The 18,052-nt window shown below is 39.5% G+C and overlaps 1 protein-coding gene across 1 annotated transcript in view; it reads right to left on the bottom strand.

The window, feature by feature from the left end:
* LOC139693288 (zinc finger CCCH domain-containing protein 18) overlaps positions 1 to 18,052 on the bottom strand; it is a 36,529-nt gene that overhangs the window by 10,102 nt on the left and 8,375 nt on the right. The window contains exons 5-11 of the mRNA XM_071591401.1: positions 14,635 to 14,795; positions 12,408 to 12,678; positions 11,977 to 12,085; positions 11,703 to 11,901; positions 9,879 to 10,085; positions 3,621 to 4,261; positions 735 to 960 (exon numbers count right to left, since the gene is read on the bottom strand). Coding sequence (XP_071447502.1) covers positions 735 to 960; positions 3,621 to 4,261; positions 9,879 to 10,085; positions 11,703 to 11,901; positions 11,977 to 12,085; positions 12,408 to 12,678; positions 14,635 to 14,795 — 1,814 coding nt within the window. The remainder of the gene's footprint in view (positions 1 to 734; positions 961 to 3,620; positions 4,262 to 9,878; positions 10,086 to 11,702; positions 11,902 to 11,976; positions 12,086 to 12,407; positions 12,679 to 14,634; positions 14,796 to 18,052) is intronic.

The raw sequence follows: 18,052 nt of genomic DNA, 5'->3' as shown, positions 1-18,052 counted from the left end.
ATGATAAAGACGGAGAACTTCATAATGATGAGATGATGAAGCCACAATCAGGAGTGAGATGTCTTGCCAGTGTTTCTTTCACCTCATCATTTATACACTTCCAATCATTAGTGGTGAAATAATAGTACAAATTTTAAGTTACAAGATTCTCACAAATGCACATATCTAGGGATTTTGTCAGGAATGCATTGACCTGGTGTCAATTAATACTTTATGATACCTAGATACATAACAATGAGATTCTTTTGTGAACACTAAAATGAGTTAGCTGCTTACGTTAATAATAGCAGAGGCAATACCTTACTTGGAGGGGAGACATGCACAAATAGCGATATGAAAGGGGAAAGAAGAAATAGAAGAATGAGTGAGTAAGGGGGAAGATTGCTTTCATCGCCTCCACTTGAATACACAACTTTTGTTTATACCTGCTAACCTGTGCTCCCGCAAAGTGAACATCATCCTCAAAGGACGGCTTTCCAAAATTGGAGTCACACCGACCAACAAGCAGACATGGCACATGACCTCTAATAATTTCCATTCACCCTTAGAAACTCATACTCTGTTGCGTCAGGTCCCTGGGCAGGTTACCTCAAATGGGACTTTACACTCTTCCCATACACTTCAAATGCAGCAAAAGTGCCTTGTTTAACAGGAGAGGAGAGACACAAGGGTGACCAAGTTATGTTATTCTATGGACTAGAAAAGAGGCCAGGTGTCCTGGAGATTATGCTCACCCCATGATCCTAGGAGAGGGCTGTGGCATTGGGATGGATGCCGTGGCATGGAGAGCCTTCCTCACCAGCTGGGGAGATGGCTCCCGCACCATCGCCCCCTGGCTACCTCTTATGCTGGCCGTCAGCATGGCAGCCGAGGGCGGAGGCAAATTGTAGCCACCCGGGGCCCCCATCACCATTGCGCTCACCTTGCGCTCAACATGGCTGCTCCCAGGTGGGGACAGCGCTGCAAGAGAATTACCCTATTCAACAAGCATGCCACAAGAATCCATCGAAATCAGTCACACATCTCGCATTTACTACACATGCAAAGTCATATATTATTATTATTATTATTATTAATGGTATTCTACTGGTTAAGGTATGCTACACATCCTAGACAATGGTATAACAATACATTCACTGGCCTCTCCTAACAAAACAAAGCCTGATATCAGTCTCTCTTCAATTCCCCATATTTTCTTTCCCCTCAGACAGACAGGGAATTGATTTCTTTGCCACTTCTAACAAAACAACCTGACACTCTAACAGACCCTTTCAATATTCCACATACTTCCTCCATCCTGTCCAACTTGCTTATTCTATTCCTTCCCCTTCCTTGCTTGCATAACGTACTCCTCTCTATTAGAGTCTTCAACATCGCATTTCCTATCAATATGCTCTGCATCCATCTTTCTTGCCTCTTTTGGATTTCTCCAAATAATTCCCTCTCCTTGTCCACCCAACCCAGCACTTCCTCATCTGTTTTCCTTTCAGTATACTTCACCTTCTCTACAGCCACATTTCAAAAGCCTCCAATCCTAACCTATCATCTTGCTTCAATGAACAATTTTCCACATCATACAAAACTCCAGATTGAAGTTTTTTCTGGAGCCTTTTAGCATCCATCCTTATACATTGATCAAGAGTTTTAAGGTGAGACGGTACTGACATCAATAAAATGGCAGAGCAATACAAATTAATTGGAAAAAAGCTGTTGAAAAATATGATTTTAGATTGCTAATTTGAGTGAATTGGTTTAGCAGACTTACGGGAAACATGACTCTAATTTGAACTGTCTGGATATGGCCAGAGAAATTTAGTCTATCATTTATCAACATGCCATGATCCTTAACTAAGGGCATATGGTGCAGTGGTATGGAATTAATGCAGTTGAAGTTAAATTTTAAGAAATTGCATCTTTCTGAGATCCTATTTACAGCAACCTGAACTGGAGACTGCGACTGTCTGCAGGAAAATGCATTTGTTTGAATATCTTGCAGTTTACAGCTTAGAGCAGGATGAGCATTTGGGAGGCAAGAACTAGGGAGAGGCTACATGATCGATAAAATATTATTTAGATATGGCCTACGAAATAGCACAGCAATCAGTGTAATCATCCACAGGGAAAAAATAGGGTTCAAATAAATCCATGAGTCCTTAGATTGTGTGCAAAAACAAGGTTTGCAATTTGTTGATCCAAACTGTGGATTTAACAGCTCTGATTTTGATAGAGACTTGTCTACGTCTTAATAGAAAGGGATCACTTGCCCATTTAAAAATACTAGTGGACAACATGTGATATGAATTTCCCACAGAGATGGAAATGATGGGGGTGGGGAGGCATACACAGAAATCATTAAGCTATATTATATGCTAAGTATTACTCCAGTTGTGAGAAACGTGACACCAGAGCTATGGAGAGCAGAAACAGGGGTTGGATCATAAGGCTCGCAGCAACCAGAGTGGAGGGGTCAGGATGTAAGCAAATGCTCAGGTGGGGTCAGGACATTGCGGAAAGAACTCCCCCAACGGCAAGGCACGGTGGCCCTCCAAAGGATTACACTGATTTGCATGCAAATGAAAAGAAACTTGAAGGCAAGAGTTTAAAATTGCCTTCAACAAAATCAGAGAACTTGAGACTATGATGGATGTATGCCAACCTAACATTTAAGTGGGTAAAGAATCTTGGCTCAGTTGTAATAAGTATTATGTAAACATGATATTTTTCTGTCAAACTTAAAAGTCTTTGGAAACTGTCAGGTTGACACTGGGGAAGGAGGGAGGGGGGCATAAACTCCCTGTGTGGGTCAAACAATAACAATATGGCCATAAATATAAGCAAGAGCATGCACATTACTTACCTTAAGATGAAAAACAGAAATATAATACGTCTTATACATTTTTGAGAGTCACAGTTAAAAGTAATAATAATTTTAAATATCTACGTGTACTTGACCTTTGATCTTGGGAAGGGACTTCAGGTAGAACACATAACAAGGGGCACTTTTAAAAAAGTTGCACTGGGTGATAAGAAATTGGAAAGGAAGCGGAAAAACCACAAAGGAGAAAGACATCCGAAAGATTCAGGCAAGGGGTAGTGGAAGTTTGTCATTTTGAGAAAACAAATTTACACTTTTCCACCAGTTTATCAGTAATGAACTTGAACCTGATGATGGTTCTGTGAACCAAAACACGTAGCACATTACTAATAAAATTATGGATAAGTGCAAATTTCGTTTTCTCATAAAAAAGAAGCTAAGTCCTCAGAAGAAGCTCACTTGGTGAGCTTTCTTTGTTATGAGAAAACAAATGTACCCACTGGTGTGTACAAAGCTTGAACTCACAGTATTGGTGTAGGATCTACATGAGGAAGGTCACGTTGAGAAGCTGGAGAAAATACAGGGGTAGGTGGTGAGGTACGTCAAGAGTAGGCATTAGAGGACTGATAGCTTAATGGTTATCTTGGATTGGGAGAGCTTGCAAAGCAGGAGGAAAAGAAGAAAGCAATGTGAGCCAAACAAAATCACAAAAATAATAAAGAAGGAAAGAAAAACTTGTGGTACGCTATGCAAAGACACAGAAGAACCAACATTCACTAAGGAAGGAAGGAATGACCACACGAACCAGCAGTCCTGCCAACTTTCCTGCCAGCTGTCACCGCGCTCACTGGCATCCGCGGGGACGAGGGTGGGAGAGGCGGCTGGGTCGGAGGTGCCTGCTGCCCTCCCCTTCCAACCATGCCCCCTGCCATGGTCCCCACACCACCTGGTTGCTGCAGTAACCCTGCACCACCCAGGGCTGTGGTGCTCACCCTCCTCCGGTGAGCCCTGCTCAGCGGAGACCGTGAACGTGACTTGGCAGAGGGCCCTCCCGCACCTGGATGAGGTGCTGGTGCTTGTGGAGGCAGCGGGGGTGTCCTCGGTGCTGGGGGTGGCGAGGCCCGCTGCGCCATTGCCCCTGATGATCGGTGGTGGTGATGGTGGTGGTGTGGGCGCCCCATCGACCCACCCTGAGATGACGATGACGGCACCACCCCTGATGATGGCACCACCTGTGGCTGCGGTGGTTGCTGGTGGTGGTGGTGGTGATGGTGGTGATTGGCACTTGCTGCCTGCTGCTCAGGGGGAGGCGGATGCCGATGGGCATGGCGCTGCTGTCTCGCCCCAATTGTCCCAGAGGAGGGAGGTGGCACGGTGGGGCGAGGGGACCGCGAGCGGCTGCTGAAAGAGCTGTAGCTTGAGCGACTCGAACTCCGGCTGCTCGAGCTGCTCATGGGGCAAGAAGAGAACAAAAAAAGGAAGTGGAGGGGGGGGGCAGCAATCAGCGAGACTACACTAGGTTCTTCTCCACCCTGCCAGAGTTATGAACTTTCACAGCTCGTCAACACTATGACAGGATTGGCTGAAAAGGCACAGTTAAACATCATCTAAACATAACAGACATTCTGATTAGGGTCGAGTCCACTCCTCGTCCGGCAACTGCAAGGCCTTTGGGCCAGATACATGAATGGCCAGTTAATTAGAAAGCACAATCAAAGCATCATCATTCAGGGCTATAAATTGAATGAAATACTACCTTGATCAAAAAGTTCCCGGAATAACCACAGTGTGGCACTCCCATCGTTCTGATTTGAGTTCTGTTTTTTGGTTAAATTGGTACATCTGTTGTTGATATTCCCTTTAAATCTTAGTGTCATAACTTGACATTTGCAAAAGTTACGTAGCCAAGAGTACATCTATCTGTGTGTGTGTTGGCGATTTTTTACAATTGCAGAAATGGATTTAAATTTGCAACAACGAACTTGTATTAAATTTTGCGTAAAAAACGGATTTAGTGGCGCACGGACGTTGGAAATGTTGGAAAAGTGTTTCGGCAACGATTCTCTAAAAAAAAACGGTCGTTTACCAGTGGCGCGAGCGGTTCAGAAGTGGTCGTGAGTCAATCGAAGATGATGAACGCAGTGGCAGACCATCGACATCGAAAGTCGGTGAAAAAATTGATAAAGTAAAAGAAATGTTGGTCAATAACCGCAAATTAACCATCAGAGAAATAGCGGAGGACTTGAACATTGCCTATGGATCCGCCCAAGACATTGTGGTTAATGATTTGGGTTTCCGTCGTGTAGCAGCAAAGTTGGTGCCAAAAGACCTCAATTTCATGCAAAAAAGAGACCGTGTTGACGTCGCAAAAGACATGATTTGCGAGGCTGAATCCGATCCCACATTCATCAAAAGGATCATTACTGGAGACGAGACGTGGGTTTATGAGTACGACACGCAATCCAGACATCAGGCAAGTGAATGGCGTTCACCAAATGAGCCGAGACCAAAAAAACCACGTCGTTTTCAGTCAAGAAAGAAGGCAATGCTGACGGTTTTCATGGATTACAACGGTGTAGTGCATCATGAATTTTTGCCAGAAGGCCAGACAGTAAACAAAGAGTATTATTTGGGCGTTATGAGACGTTTGCGTGAAGCAATTCGCCGAAAGAGACCAGAAATGTGGGCAGAAAACTCGTGGATTTTGCACCATGATAACGCACCGTCGCACAGTGCTATCATTATTCGTAATTTTTTGACGAAAAATGCAACAAATACCATCCAACAGCCACCGAATTCACCTGATTTGGCTCCCTGTGACTTCTTTCTGTTCAATCGAGTTAAAAAACCATTACGGGGAACGCGTTTTAGCAGCCGAGAGGAAGTAATGGAAAAATCGCAGGAAGCACTGATGGACATACCGAAAACCGAATATAAAAAATGTTTCGAGGATTGGATCAAGCGCTGGCATAAGTGTGTTGCAGTCGATGGGGATTACTTTGAAGGGGACAATATAGATTTAGATGAATAAACTTGTATTTTTAATTTTCTGAATAAATTCCGGGAACTTTTTGATCAAGGTAGTATTGGGTGTTTAGCAATATTTTTCATTAACGATAAAACGAATAGTAAAGAAAAAATACATCAGGTATCATTGTCTACTATGTTCTATTAACTTTTGTGATCTTTCTTTAGTCACAGGTCTGTTGTTTGAATATAATTAATGATTACTTGAAATTAAGAGTTAAAAGGAAACTGTAAGACCTGATCTAATGTATCTGACATTTGAGATGAAATGATGGCAGCATCCACTGTTCCCCCAATGCACAGCAAAACCTTGATTTACAGGAAGCGTAGGGCTGGAGAGAAATTCAAAGAAGCCAAAAAGGGTGAATGCAGGGCATATTAGTAGCATTGAAACATTAAAGACAGAGATACAGTGAAACCTCGCTTTTAGACCCTATCATTTACTACTTTCTGTGGTTTAAAACATTCTCTATGGGTACGTTGAATTTTTGCATCCCTTTAACTTTATCATATCCCACTATTTATGCATTCAAATTTTGAAATATCCAACAATTCACAATAACTGGCAAGGTGGCACAATTTAAAAAGAGAAAATAACAAACATGACAGTAGTCATTTGGATAAGTTAAATATGAAATTTTGGATTATTTGACTTCCTCTAATCCAAATTTCTTTGAATGATGGAAGTGCAATACATCACTATCATTGGAATGCAAAATAAGTACGTCAAACATTGTCATAGTTGTGTATCAAATTGTTTTCAAATGGGAAAATTTCATATTAAGTTACAATCACACGAAAAATTTAGCGGATGCCAGGAAAAATTTAATTAGGATGCTAAGTTGGAGTGAATCTTCCAGAGCTTTAACCCTAGAATGGTAACTGGGGGTGAAAAAAACACCTCAGAGTGGTAGACTATATCACTATATAAAATAAATTTTCTCTCATCCGATAAACTTTGAAAAAAAAATCTTTGCATCACGTGATTCTGCGTTTGGAAAAAGAAAAAATGAGCCCCAAAGAACTCTCACAGTCATAATGGCTATGAGATACAAATTTTGAAACGAAGTTACCAGAATAGGGTGAAAAAAAGAGCGTGACCGTTTTAGGGTTAAGGATATCAATTAGTGGAATTTTGTCACAATGTGATTCAGCAAGACTAGGCATTAAAAGACTTCAAAGCATCAAATGGCAGAATAGCTCTGAAACGGTTTGTGACTGGTACGGTCAAAAACCATTTCAGAGCTATTCATACACACACATCTGTGCACTGAGCACAGCTCAGTGCACAGATTTGCATAATTAGGCTGATAGCTATATTTAAATATTTATCAAGTATTGCGGGTTTCATTATTATGTTATGTGTTCACTTTCTTTGCATGTACCAGCATTTCCTTTTCATTACTAATGTTATAATAATCTTAATTTATGAAAATGATGCCATAAAAGAACAGGCATAGCTTATTTTTTCAAAGAACATTTATGATTCCTGTGGCAATGGCAGTTAATAACATACTGTTGGATGTTAATTTTTCTTTATTCATTTATTTCAGATTCAGTGGTCAGACACTTGTGAGGAGATCAAATAACATAATGGACCAGTTATAATGTTGCTTTCATTTCCCACCAATTACAATTCACTTTTGATTTGCACTTTCCCGTGACTTAATACTTTTCTATTTGCTCCCCACAAAGAGAGGTTTCACTGTATACTGTAATAGAATATTAAAAAAAAAACACATAATAGCAATCACACCAAATGTTGGTTTGGTAGGCGATGGTTAGGTCTCACCTCATGCAAAACTTTACACAACATGTGAAATTCACACATAAGAGTAATAAGGGAAGCCAGGTTCCATCCCTGGGCCATCTATGATTTCCCACTAAGATTTTTCTAGATTTATTTGATTTCAGTTCCCTTCATGTCCTATCTATCTTGTAATCCTGTTGGTCTGTACATCGCTATCCTCATCTACATCACACTCCCTTACTATGTCTAAGCTTGGGGGCCTAATGTCTCTTCCATTTTGTTCTTCTATATATTCCTTCCATCTCTCTTGAATCTTCCCTGGTTCAATTAATAATTTTCCTGACTTATCATTGAGTTTTTGCATGGATTTTCCCTTCTTACACACTGAGTGCTTCCACCTTCCTATACATTGCACCAATTCCACCCTCCCTTTGCAAACTTTCATACCACCTTGCTGCATCTTCCACCATTCTTCTTTCACCCTATTAGTTTCCAATCTCAATTTCTTATTTAACTCTTTGTACTCCTTATATTTTACTTTGTCTTTACATTATTCTATTCCCTTCTCTCCTCTATCTTCCTGATGATTTAATCTATAATATATGGTTTTCTTGTCATATCCCTACAGTTTTTATGCGGCTTTCAATATACCTTTTTCCATATGCTCCAATTGTTTTATGGTACCTCTCTCTCTTGCTCTCTTTCCTCACTCATTTATATCTACAGCTCCTTAATAACTCTATCTTATCATGTCAGTTGAAGTTTCAAAATTCCATTTCCTAAACCATCTTTCATGATCCGAATCTACATCCCCTCCAGGGCAACTGTGAGAATTAATAACACTATTCCTTAATCCACACCTAATCAAAATATATTCTGTGGCCCATATTCAAAAAGGACACTACATAAAGTATGCACAGAGACCCTATTAGAATACTAGTGTAATGTCTCCTATAAATCCGTATTCATGGAATACTACCACTAGCCTTCTTATAGCAAGGGAGAGGATCATGTTACCACGTCTTTTTCCCTTTTACATGTGAATATCAGCATCATTTTCTTATAGTTAGAACAGGAATCGGTCAAATGCAGATAGGCAAATCAAATACGATTCATACTGACATGATACCAATCAACCACTTCCAAATTAAGTGGATTTCAAAACCTTTTTGGAGCATCTCAGTTAATCAAGAGTCTACCACGTTTAAAGGGAACACAGCAAAATACTTAAATCTTTAATCATTTCATGGGATCTTTGAGGAACCACGCTGAGTATTATCATCTTATGCAAGCTTCTGATGCATGGAAACTAACTCAGTGAAAATCTTACTAAAAAACATCAGTTTCAGATGTCCACCAGAAAAAATTGAAAGTACAATTAATCATCTTGAAAGAAAACTTCTTCGCTAGAAAATTGGTTCATATGACTCCTGGAAACCTAATTTTGGGTGATCAATGGGTTTCACAGTGCCAACCACCAGAGTTGATACAAAACAAATGTCTTGGGTAGGACCAGAACCCAAAGAAGAAAAACTATTGACAACAAAGATGACCATTGAGCATGCAACAAAATAATTACAGTAAAAATCCAATGTTATGAAGTTGATCAGCCAGAAAAATGGACTAGATATTATAAATCCTAGAAGAATAGAATTTTGTTAGGAAATGGAAATACATTTTCAGATATTTCCCAAAGACACAACAGAAACGAAGTACATACAATCACAATTATCATCTTCAATGAAAAGCATGTTAGGAAGCAAGGCATTTTATGCAAAAAAACAATTGTTGTACCCAGTGGATGCCATGCTGCTTTCAGTATTTTAAGAGCATTTTTCAATTGCCAACACCATAAGAATGAGAGTTGGATGGATGAGTTTATGAAAATATTTCTTTTTTTTTAAGTTTTCATCTTCTTTATTCCAAGAATGTTAGGTTGGGATCCAAATAACACCATTGGGGGACATCCCTCATTAGAATATACCTGGAGAGAACTAACAGTTAGCCGAATAATTACATATGGTCAGCAGAGTGGAAAGGTCCAAATGATGAGCAAAAATGTATCTACTTGGGGAAGGAGTGGAACAAGACAGGCTGATCATGTTCACTATAACTGTGCATTTCTCAGGTAAGGGTTAACAGGCTAAGAGTTTCAATCGACTTCATACATTTAACACAGCCATAAGGCTGTCACTTGATTCCACTCACACAGAAGCATCATCAAGTAATGCTTGTGTGTGGGCGCTAAGCAATGCCCTCGAGAACGAGGGAGGGAGAAAGACTCACGATGAAGAGGAGTAAGAGGACCCTGAGCTGAAGGAGTGGTGGTGACGTCTGGATGACCTAACGGTGGCTGCAGCTGGTGCCCCTGTTGGTGCCGTTGAGGAAGCCAAGGCGCGCCGAGTGGGGGACTTGGATCTCATCCATGGGTCAGCCCATTCGTCTCCTCGAGCCTTCTGCGAGTGTGGTGCAGATGGTGGCATCCCAGCATACCTGCGGCAGGGGGCCAAAAATACACTCAGATTGGTGCACTTGAAATATATTAAAGTTTCTTTGATGTACAATAAATTCCTTAATATTAAAGAGACAGGAAACTGTGCACACTGAAATAATGAATGGTTACCTTCAAGCATAAAAACCACTTCTCATTTTAAATATCATTCTTTAGGAAAGGGACATTGTATGACAGTATGAGGGACAGTCAAATGAAAAGCGAACACAGTCTACAAAAACATTCCGCACACCAACAAAGACATATCCCATCAACTGCATGCACCTGAGTTGTCACAATGCAGTTCCCCTACCACAGGGATGCCAGTATCAATATATAAAAAGCTAGCTTCTAGCAGGCTGTGTGCTATGACATGGAGGTTTCGGTTTTCATTTGATTGTCCCCCAATATATAATCGGTAGATGTCACCACAACGTGCAAGCTAATTAGTTGAACAAAAAATGGGCATTTATGGCACCCCAAACAATAAAAGGAAAGATCTTAGAGCAGGATTGGCTAAAAGAAAGTTGAAGAGGGTGGACACACTAAAAAGCATGCCAAAGGGAAACACTGCTTGCATCAGGAGTACAATATATAATACCATCCCTAAAAAATTACCAAAACCAGAATGGGATTAGGTGTGGTGAAGCCAAGAGTGGAATGCAATTACAAAAACACCATTGGTGGTGTTGATTACAGTGATCAAGATCTTCCTCATTACCAGTTACTTAGGAAGCTACAAAAAAATTACAAGAAGGTTTTTAGACAATTTATTGGCCAGGCAATATGGAATTCTTATGTTTTGTTCCAAAAAGATAAATCTGAAAAGCCGATTGAGTTCATTTTATTGAAAACTCAAGAAAAAAGAGGATTTAATGGACAAATATCACACTGAATTTCAAACATGCTATTATATTTCCCAAGTTTTTCCCAAAGCATTTGGAATCTGAATAGAAGCTCTTTGTGAATTATCTCACTCACTCTCTCTATCTCTCTTCACAGTCAGTCCTATTCAGGCATGGACCCAGACTTTCAACTTGGGAGATCGCATTCCCAAGATTTTAATTGGCAGCTCTAATTTTCTTCATTTTTAGCATTTTTTTTTAATAATGGTTTTCACTCATTCACAGAACAAAATCTTTAATTCTTCTATTACTCTCTCCAAAACTACTGATATCAAGTTCATTTTTTCCATAAATGTATTGCAAAGCAAGGCTAATGAGCTGGCCTTGAGGGTTCCTTGAGCACCATGACATTCTCATAAATCAAACACTGGTCCAACTATAATTTTAGTTCATCCCAAAGTTTGCAAATGCATGATGACCTGTGATAAAGCACAAACTGGACTTCAAACTACAGGGAACCTAATTCTCATCATGATATTCCAAACTGTACACCATAGTCCAAGAATTTTTACAAACTTTGACCCTTCCCTCTACTTTTTCCCAAACTTTTGAACAAATTTGAGAAATCACAGACATTTTCAACACTTCCCCAACTGATTCGGTCGTCCCAAGAGCGTGTTTCCACCCAGAGACTGAATATTGTACCACAAGAAGGGCTTCATACATCACAAGAACAATTTTACACTCATACACACATGTATACCAATGACTCACTTGTCTTCCCTGGACCATGGTGCTGTTGCAGCCACTGATGGCTTCTCTGGAGGCATCTGGGGAAGGGGGATGGCATTTGCCCCCGTGCGAGATGCACTCCCACCCCCTCCTCCGCCACTGCTGCTTCCGGGATGGGCCCCCCCTGACAACGCCCCCTTCTTCCGCCCAGCCCTGCCGCCGCCCCCTCCATCTGCTAACCCTGCCCCGTCCGTGCCCCCAGACCTGCTCCCACCTCCATCCCCCCTCCTCCCCTCGCCTCCTCCTCCCCGCTCGCCCCCCCCTCCCACGTGGTGCCTGTGATGCCCCCCGTGCTCCCCTCCTCGTGGGGGCGCCATGTGTCCCACTGGCTCACTGGTCCCATGATGGTGGTGGTGATGGCGGTGCTACAACAAAGAGGGGGTAAAAGTCAAAGACAGTGAATACACGCACCCCATCAACTCCACTCTTTAAGGTCCACTTTCATCATGTCACACTTTAACTAGCGGCTTAAGTTTAGCGTATTTAACATTTTTTTAATGCATGATCAAACCAATATTTGAGTAGAGGTGACATGATAGGGAATGTGCATGTTGTGCACCACCACTACTCCAAATTAAAACATGAAGTTGCATCATGAACCCATGCCAAGAGCACAACACTCCACAACAGTGATCACTGCAACATGACAACAATGAGGGGGAAGAAGGAAGAGGGGGTGCAACTCACGAGATCCCTGCCCTCTCGAGTCCGCTCCTTTCTATCGCCACCACTGCGGCCCACATACTCTGCCTCCACACGCAGGCTGCGTAGTGCATCGACACCTTCATAGCGTACCCTGCGCCAATAATCTCCACCACCCCCAGCGCCCCCCGCTGGGGCCATCCCTGGATGCCCATGGTGATGGTGGTGCGGCTGCCTCACTTCCACAGGTGCCATTGGAGCACCACCACCCATGCCAGTGCCCACGGGGTGGTAGAGGTCAACTGGGTCCTCATAGCTGCTTGTGAAGACAGACAACAGACTTCATTAACAACAGTGTCATCACGTCTCTCACCAAAAATACATCCCACAACACGTGAAAGCATTGGTACAGCTTCTTTCTGCTGATGATCAACAACTTAGAAAGTAACAAACCTACTGATTGTATCCTGTAACCTGGTGACACCACTTTTAAAAATTAATGTAAAATTCCTGAACAGGCAAATGAAGAACTGAGAGACTTTCAACGACAAGCTAGTGACTGGTTCTCAGCTAATAAAGTTTTTTGAATCGTGAAAAAAGACAATATCTTCTATGTGACCTTAGAAGTGCTGGTAAAGCTTCAAGCTCTGTCAAGCTCCTAGGGTTTTTTATTGACTATTAATCTTTCTTGGAAAATTCATGTAACCACAATCTCCAAAAAAAATTTCTAACAATCTCTTCCTCATCAGGAGACTTAAAAGGACTTCCTGTGGAGCATTTGCGACTTGCCTATTTTGCCTTTTTCCAAAGTCACTTAAGTTATGGCCCAAGGCTTTGGGGACGTGCAAGTGGCACAAAAGCTCTGCTTATGTCACAAAAAAGGCAGTTAGGATTATAACCAGCTCTGGCCATCATGATCACTGTCGTCTGCTATTTGCCAGGCTAAGAGTGATGACAGTCTTTCACATATATATATATTTACCAGTGCTTAATTCATGTAAAAGATCATGCAAATAACTATGCATTCAGAAGTAATAAACATAGCCATAATACAAGGTAAAAAATATGCTAGAAATATGTTACCCAATGCAGACTGTCCAAACCTTCAACCAGTCAGATAACCTTGCCTTAAAATCTTATTACAGACTTCCCCATACTGCAAGATTGACTGGCTACAATCCCCATACTGCAAGATTGACTAGCTACAATAGTTTCAAAAATATAATTGAGGATTCGTTCATTTCAAACCCTTTGTATTCTTTTAAGTGAATATTTTGAACTGGATTTCTCAAGGGTGAAATTTTAATGCATATGTATCTATTCACCACAGTAATGAATGTATGTATTTAAACTTTTTCTTTTGACAACAGCTATAGCAGCAAGTGCTGCTCTTTGATAAATAAAAATTAACATTATGTTCAGGCCTCTTCCATGCTCCTGAGAACTTTCAGTAACTTTGCACTAGTATGGAACTTCTCAAAATTATAAGTATAACTTCTATTAAGGTGATAATTCCTTTGAAGGTCATCAAGCTTTTGCTGACAACTGCAACTATCAATACACATCGGTTCAAAGCAACTATTGGAAGCAAGAACTGGAAGTGACAACTGAACCATTCCTCATCACTAATATCAAGTTTTCTAGAGCCATTTCATTCTTTACTTTTAAAGAAATTATAATTAATCACAAAATTCAAACAGGGTATTTAATTAAAGGAGCTTCAACTTCATTTAAATACTAACAATTACAATTAATACTACTCAATTTCTATGCTTATTACGGATTGTCAGTAACAACAAACAAAATTTTTCATTATTCTTCAGAAAAATTTTTCATTTTTCTTCAGCAAGGATTTCTGGCCGAGGGGTTTTCACCCACAAAATTTCCTGAAAATGTTCACCCATTTAAACTTGGAAATAGGTGTACATATTTGCGCACAGGCATAAATGTCATTTCATATATACATACACACTGATTCATGATTTGAAGGTCATATTATAGGAAATATTATATTATACATATAAGATTATACAGGAAAATCTGTCATATTATTAAATGATATACTGACTGCTGGTGCAACCATGTATATGTGTGTGCAATTTGATTATGTAATACCAATCCTATACACTTGATAGAACACAGCCATGTACTTCAACTTCAGAACTTGCTGGGATTTGTTGACTGATCATTAATGGGGAGAGAAAATAGGAATCAAGCGCAAAGCAGCACTTAATACATGAGAGGACAGAGAGAGAGAGAGAAAGGCACTCACTTCCAGTGATCTGGGTCATCCTTGGCTTGGATGATTGGACTGGCCGGCCGTGTGTAATAGTCGTTCTCCTTGTCTAACTCCTCTTGCCCCAGGCTCAAGTTCATCTTCTTCTCCTCAAAGTCAATGTCCATTTCCTTACGCTTAGTTGCCTTCCTCATCATCTGCAAAAAGGAGACCAATTCCTTCCAATGACTTGGGTGGACACAGATGGGCTTGCGAATGGCTACGCACCACAGCCCCAAACATGAACTCAATCATCCTTTTATCAGCTGGCTCTTACTAATTTTAATTAAAACAAACGTCCATGTCTGGACCTTTACTGATAATGTACTAATGGACATCATTGAATCTCATTTAAAGTGACTTGATTTCATTTGCCATAAACTAAGGGCTGAAAAAGCCATTCAAAATCATTAGCAGATTAAGGAGTAAGAGAATTCAACAAAGAAGCTGACAAGTCTGTAAAATACATGTGTAAATCTGAACATTATATACATGGAAATTAAACAACAATAAAATGCAAATATTTTCCAACTGATTTCTCCAAAATTTGTTCAGTAAGGAATCTATTATTATGAAACTTAAATGTAGACAATAAGGGTCAAAAATACAAACACCCTCTAATAGCAGAGACTGAAAGAGAGAGGTGTCTTCATTTTGGCAGATTCAGCACACAGGTGAGTCCAAATTTTTATTTGCCATAATTAACCCTCCTAGAGCAGCGGGCTGATATATCGGCTTTTGTATCCCTGGCGAAAAGTGCGGCGGGCCGATATATCGGCTCTTGCGTAGGCTATTGTTTAAATCGCTGTAACTTATGGTTTTTTCTCTAATAATTTATGTTTTTTGTGCTATCGATAGGGTGAATTCCATACAATTATATAACACATATTTTAATCTTTCATTAGCAATTTTAAATGCTTTTCAAAAGGTATAATTCTCACTATAATTTTAGGTTCAGTTTTGTACATGTCGAGAAGCTCAGACTAATTGCCTGCTCATAATTTTTCTGAGTGGCCTTTACACTATAGTGAGCCTTGGCCTTTACACTATAAAAGGCACTGAAAGGCTACTAATCTGTGTTTATCTGTAATCTCTTGAATGTGTTATGGTGTCGTGGTGTTGATACGATGGAAATGACCGCACTGCTTTGTAATCATTTTGATTTCTCTTGCTGTCCATCCTATCTAATCATTTGCGCCCTGTGTGTTGGATTACATTGTCAGTAGTTCTCTGTGAGTTAGAACTTCATTTTTTTCTGCCATTAGATTGTAAGCACATTGCCACAGTCTCAAGTAAAGGGGAAAAGTCCCAATTTGACTCAGTGAGATCAGCCTTTTCAACAAAATCGAACTATGCAGAATCTGACAAAAAAATTTTCAATTCACTGGTTTTTCTTTATTTATTTATAATTTTTTCTACATGTCTTTTTTATTCTTTCTTATATTTAAATATAGTAGTTTTATTGAAAAATGTTTTTAAAAAGTATAAGTATTGTGTTTAAAAATTGAAATATTATTCTAAAAAAATATTCTAAAAAATTTTATAATACTGTAAAAATTACATTTATTTTTCAGATGATGTAAATGTATTACATCATTATTAACTACAATATTTTATTTTAAAATAAACAAAACTGCATATGGATATCTAAACAAATAACTTCATAATGTTTTTTTTCCTGAGGTGATACATTTTCTTAAATTACCCTTCACACTTCTCACTAGTACCCCTGGAATCCCCGCCGCACTAAGAGGGTTAATCATTTGAGGGTTTATTTGATGATGTCTTGAATATCAATATTCATTTTAAAGAGCACATGTTTGGTCGCAACAGTTTTGGTTACATATCAAAATGAGCTTAAATGAGAATTACAGCAAGCTTTCATTAAAGACAGCCATAGAAATGAGGTAGTCTTAATATTTAATAAAAAAATAAATACAAACTAAATATGGTACTGCAACCTAGTGAAACTTACACCCAGCAACTTACAAGAGGATATTGGTTTCTATTGCTAGACAATACCTTTGGACAACCCTACCTGAATTATAAACAGTATTTACTTAAGAATTATTTTGGGTAGAACAATTTTTTAAATAAAAAATAATGGGTGAGTCTATAAACAAAAGTAGACTAGACTAAGCAAATGTCTTTATTTCCCAACAGCATGAGGGAAAGTAGGGATTATTGTAGCAATATACAGAAGAGTGGAGGCAATTTCATTGAACAAAAAGGTACCATGACACAGTAAAAAAAAGAGCATACACATGATTGAATATTATTAGTAGAGGCGAAAGATGAACCAATAAACTTTGTCATTACTCAGGTCTACATGCACACAAGCAATTACAGGAAGGATGAAATACACAGGGTACCCAACCAGTATAGGGGCATAGTTGTGGCTGTCCCTGGAAGGAAACATTTGGGATTGGAATGACATTAGTTGAAGGAAGAGAGGGAACTAAGGTAGGCGACTTCAGTTAAGGAACAAGGAATTACTGCAGGAGAAAGCATTGAGTTCTGAAGGAGACGGGTTAATTTTAAGTACCAATTGGTTTAGATAGCAAAAAAAGGCATAGATATACATGGAATATGCCAGGGGATTGAGGAAGATAGGCTACATAAGGTTTTACAGCGTATCCAATTAGTGTATTTTTACCAGGAGTGGACACACAAGAATAACAAATAATAACATTAAAAACTTCACAGTTCATAAAACAATAAATATAGCGCAGACTATAAGGAAAGGAAAGACTTGGGAGTACTTTAACAAATTTAATAAGCCACACAAATCAACTGTCACCTACTGGACAGCCATGGAGCATAAACAACCTAGCCACTAAGGTCAAGCATTTGTATTACCAGTCAAAGCACAGGATGCCATTCTATAAGGGCATTTATCGGAACATTACTGTTCACAACAGAAGTTCCAGCAGAAGAAAATTTAATGAGTTTTCCTAAAAGCTGATTCACTGTTGAAAATTCTGATTTCCGATATGGAAACTTTTTTTCATTCCTAATGATTAAAAGAATTATTGCTTTATAAGAATGCAGAATTATCATCATGGGAATATCAGAATGCATTTTCCTCAGCAAGCTATACCAATCAATCATGTAGCCAGGGAAAAACATTTGACAGATGAATTTGAAAAAAGGATCACAGATAAGGATTCATGCTCATCATATGATACACTGATTAAAATAATGCAGTGTAGTTAAAGACTTATTTGCTGCACAGTAAAACTTATGTACCCGCTCGCTATAAGGGAGAATATGGAACTCTCAGAGTTAGTGAATGAATGCAAGGGAAACAATAGTTGGATAAAGTATGGATGGTACGAAAATGTTTAAATAAAAATATACCATACCACCGACAACTACTGATTTTGTGAAATTAAAAACTTTGAAGAAAGTACAG

The sequence above is a fragment of the Hetaerina americana genome, unplaced genomic scaffold (genome assembly GCF_022747635.1).
Source record: "Hetaerina americana unplaced genomic scaffold, ioHetAmer1.1.p SCAF_46, whole genome shotgun sequence".
NCBI lineage: Eukaryota > Metazoa > Arthropoda > Insecta > Odonata > Calopterygidae > Hetaerina > Hetaerina americana.
This window is presented reverse-complemented; position numbering and strand designations above follow the sequence as displayed.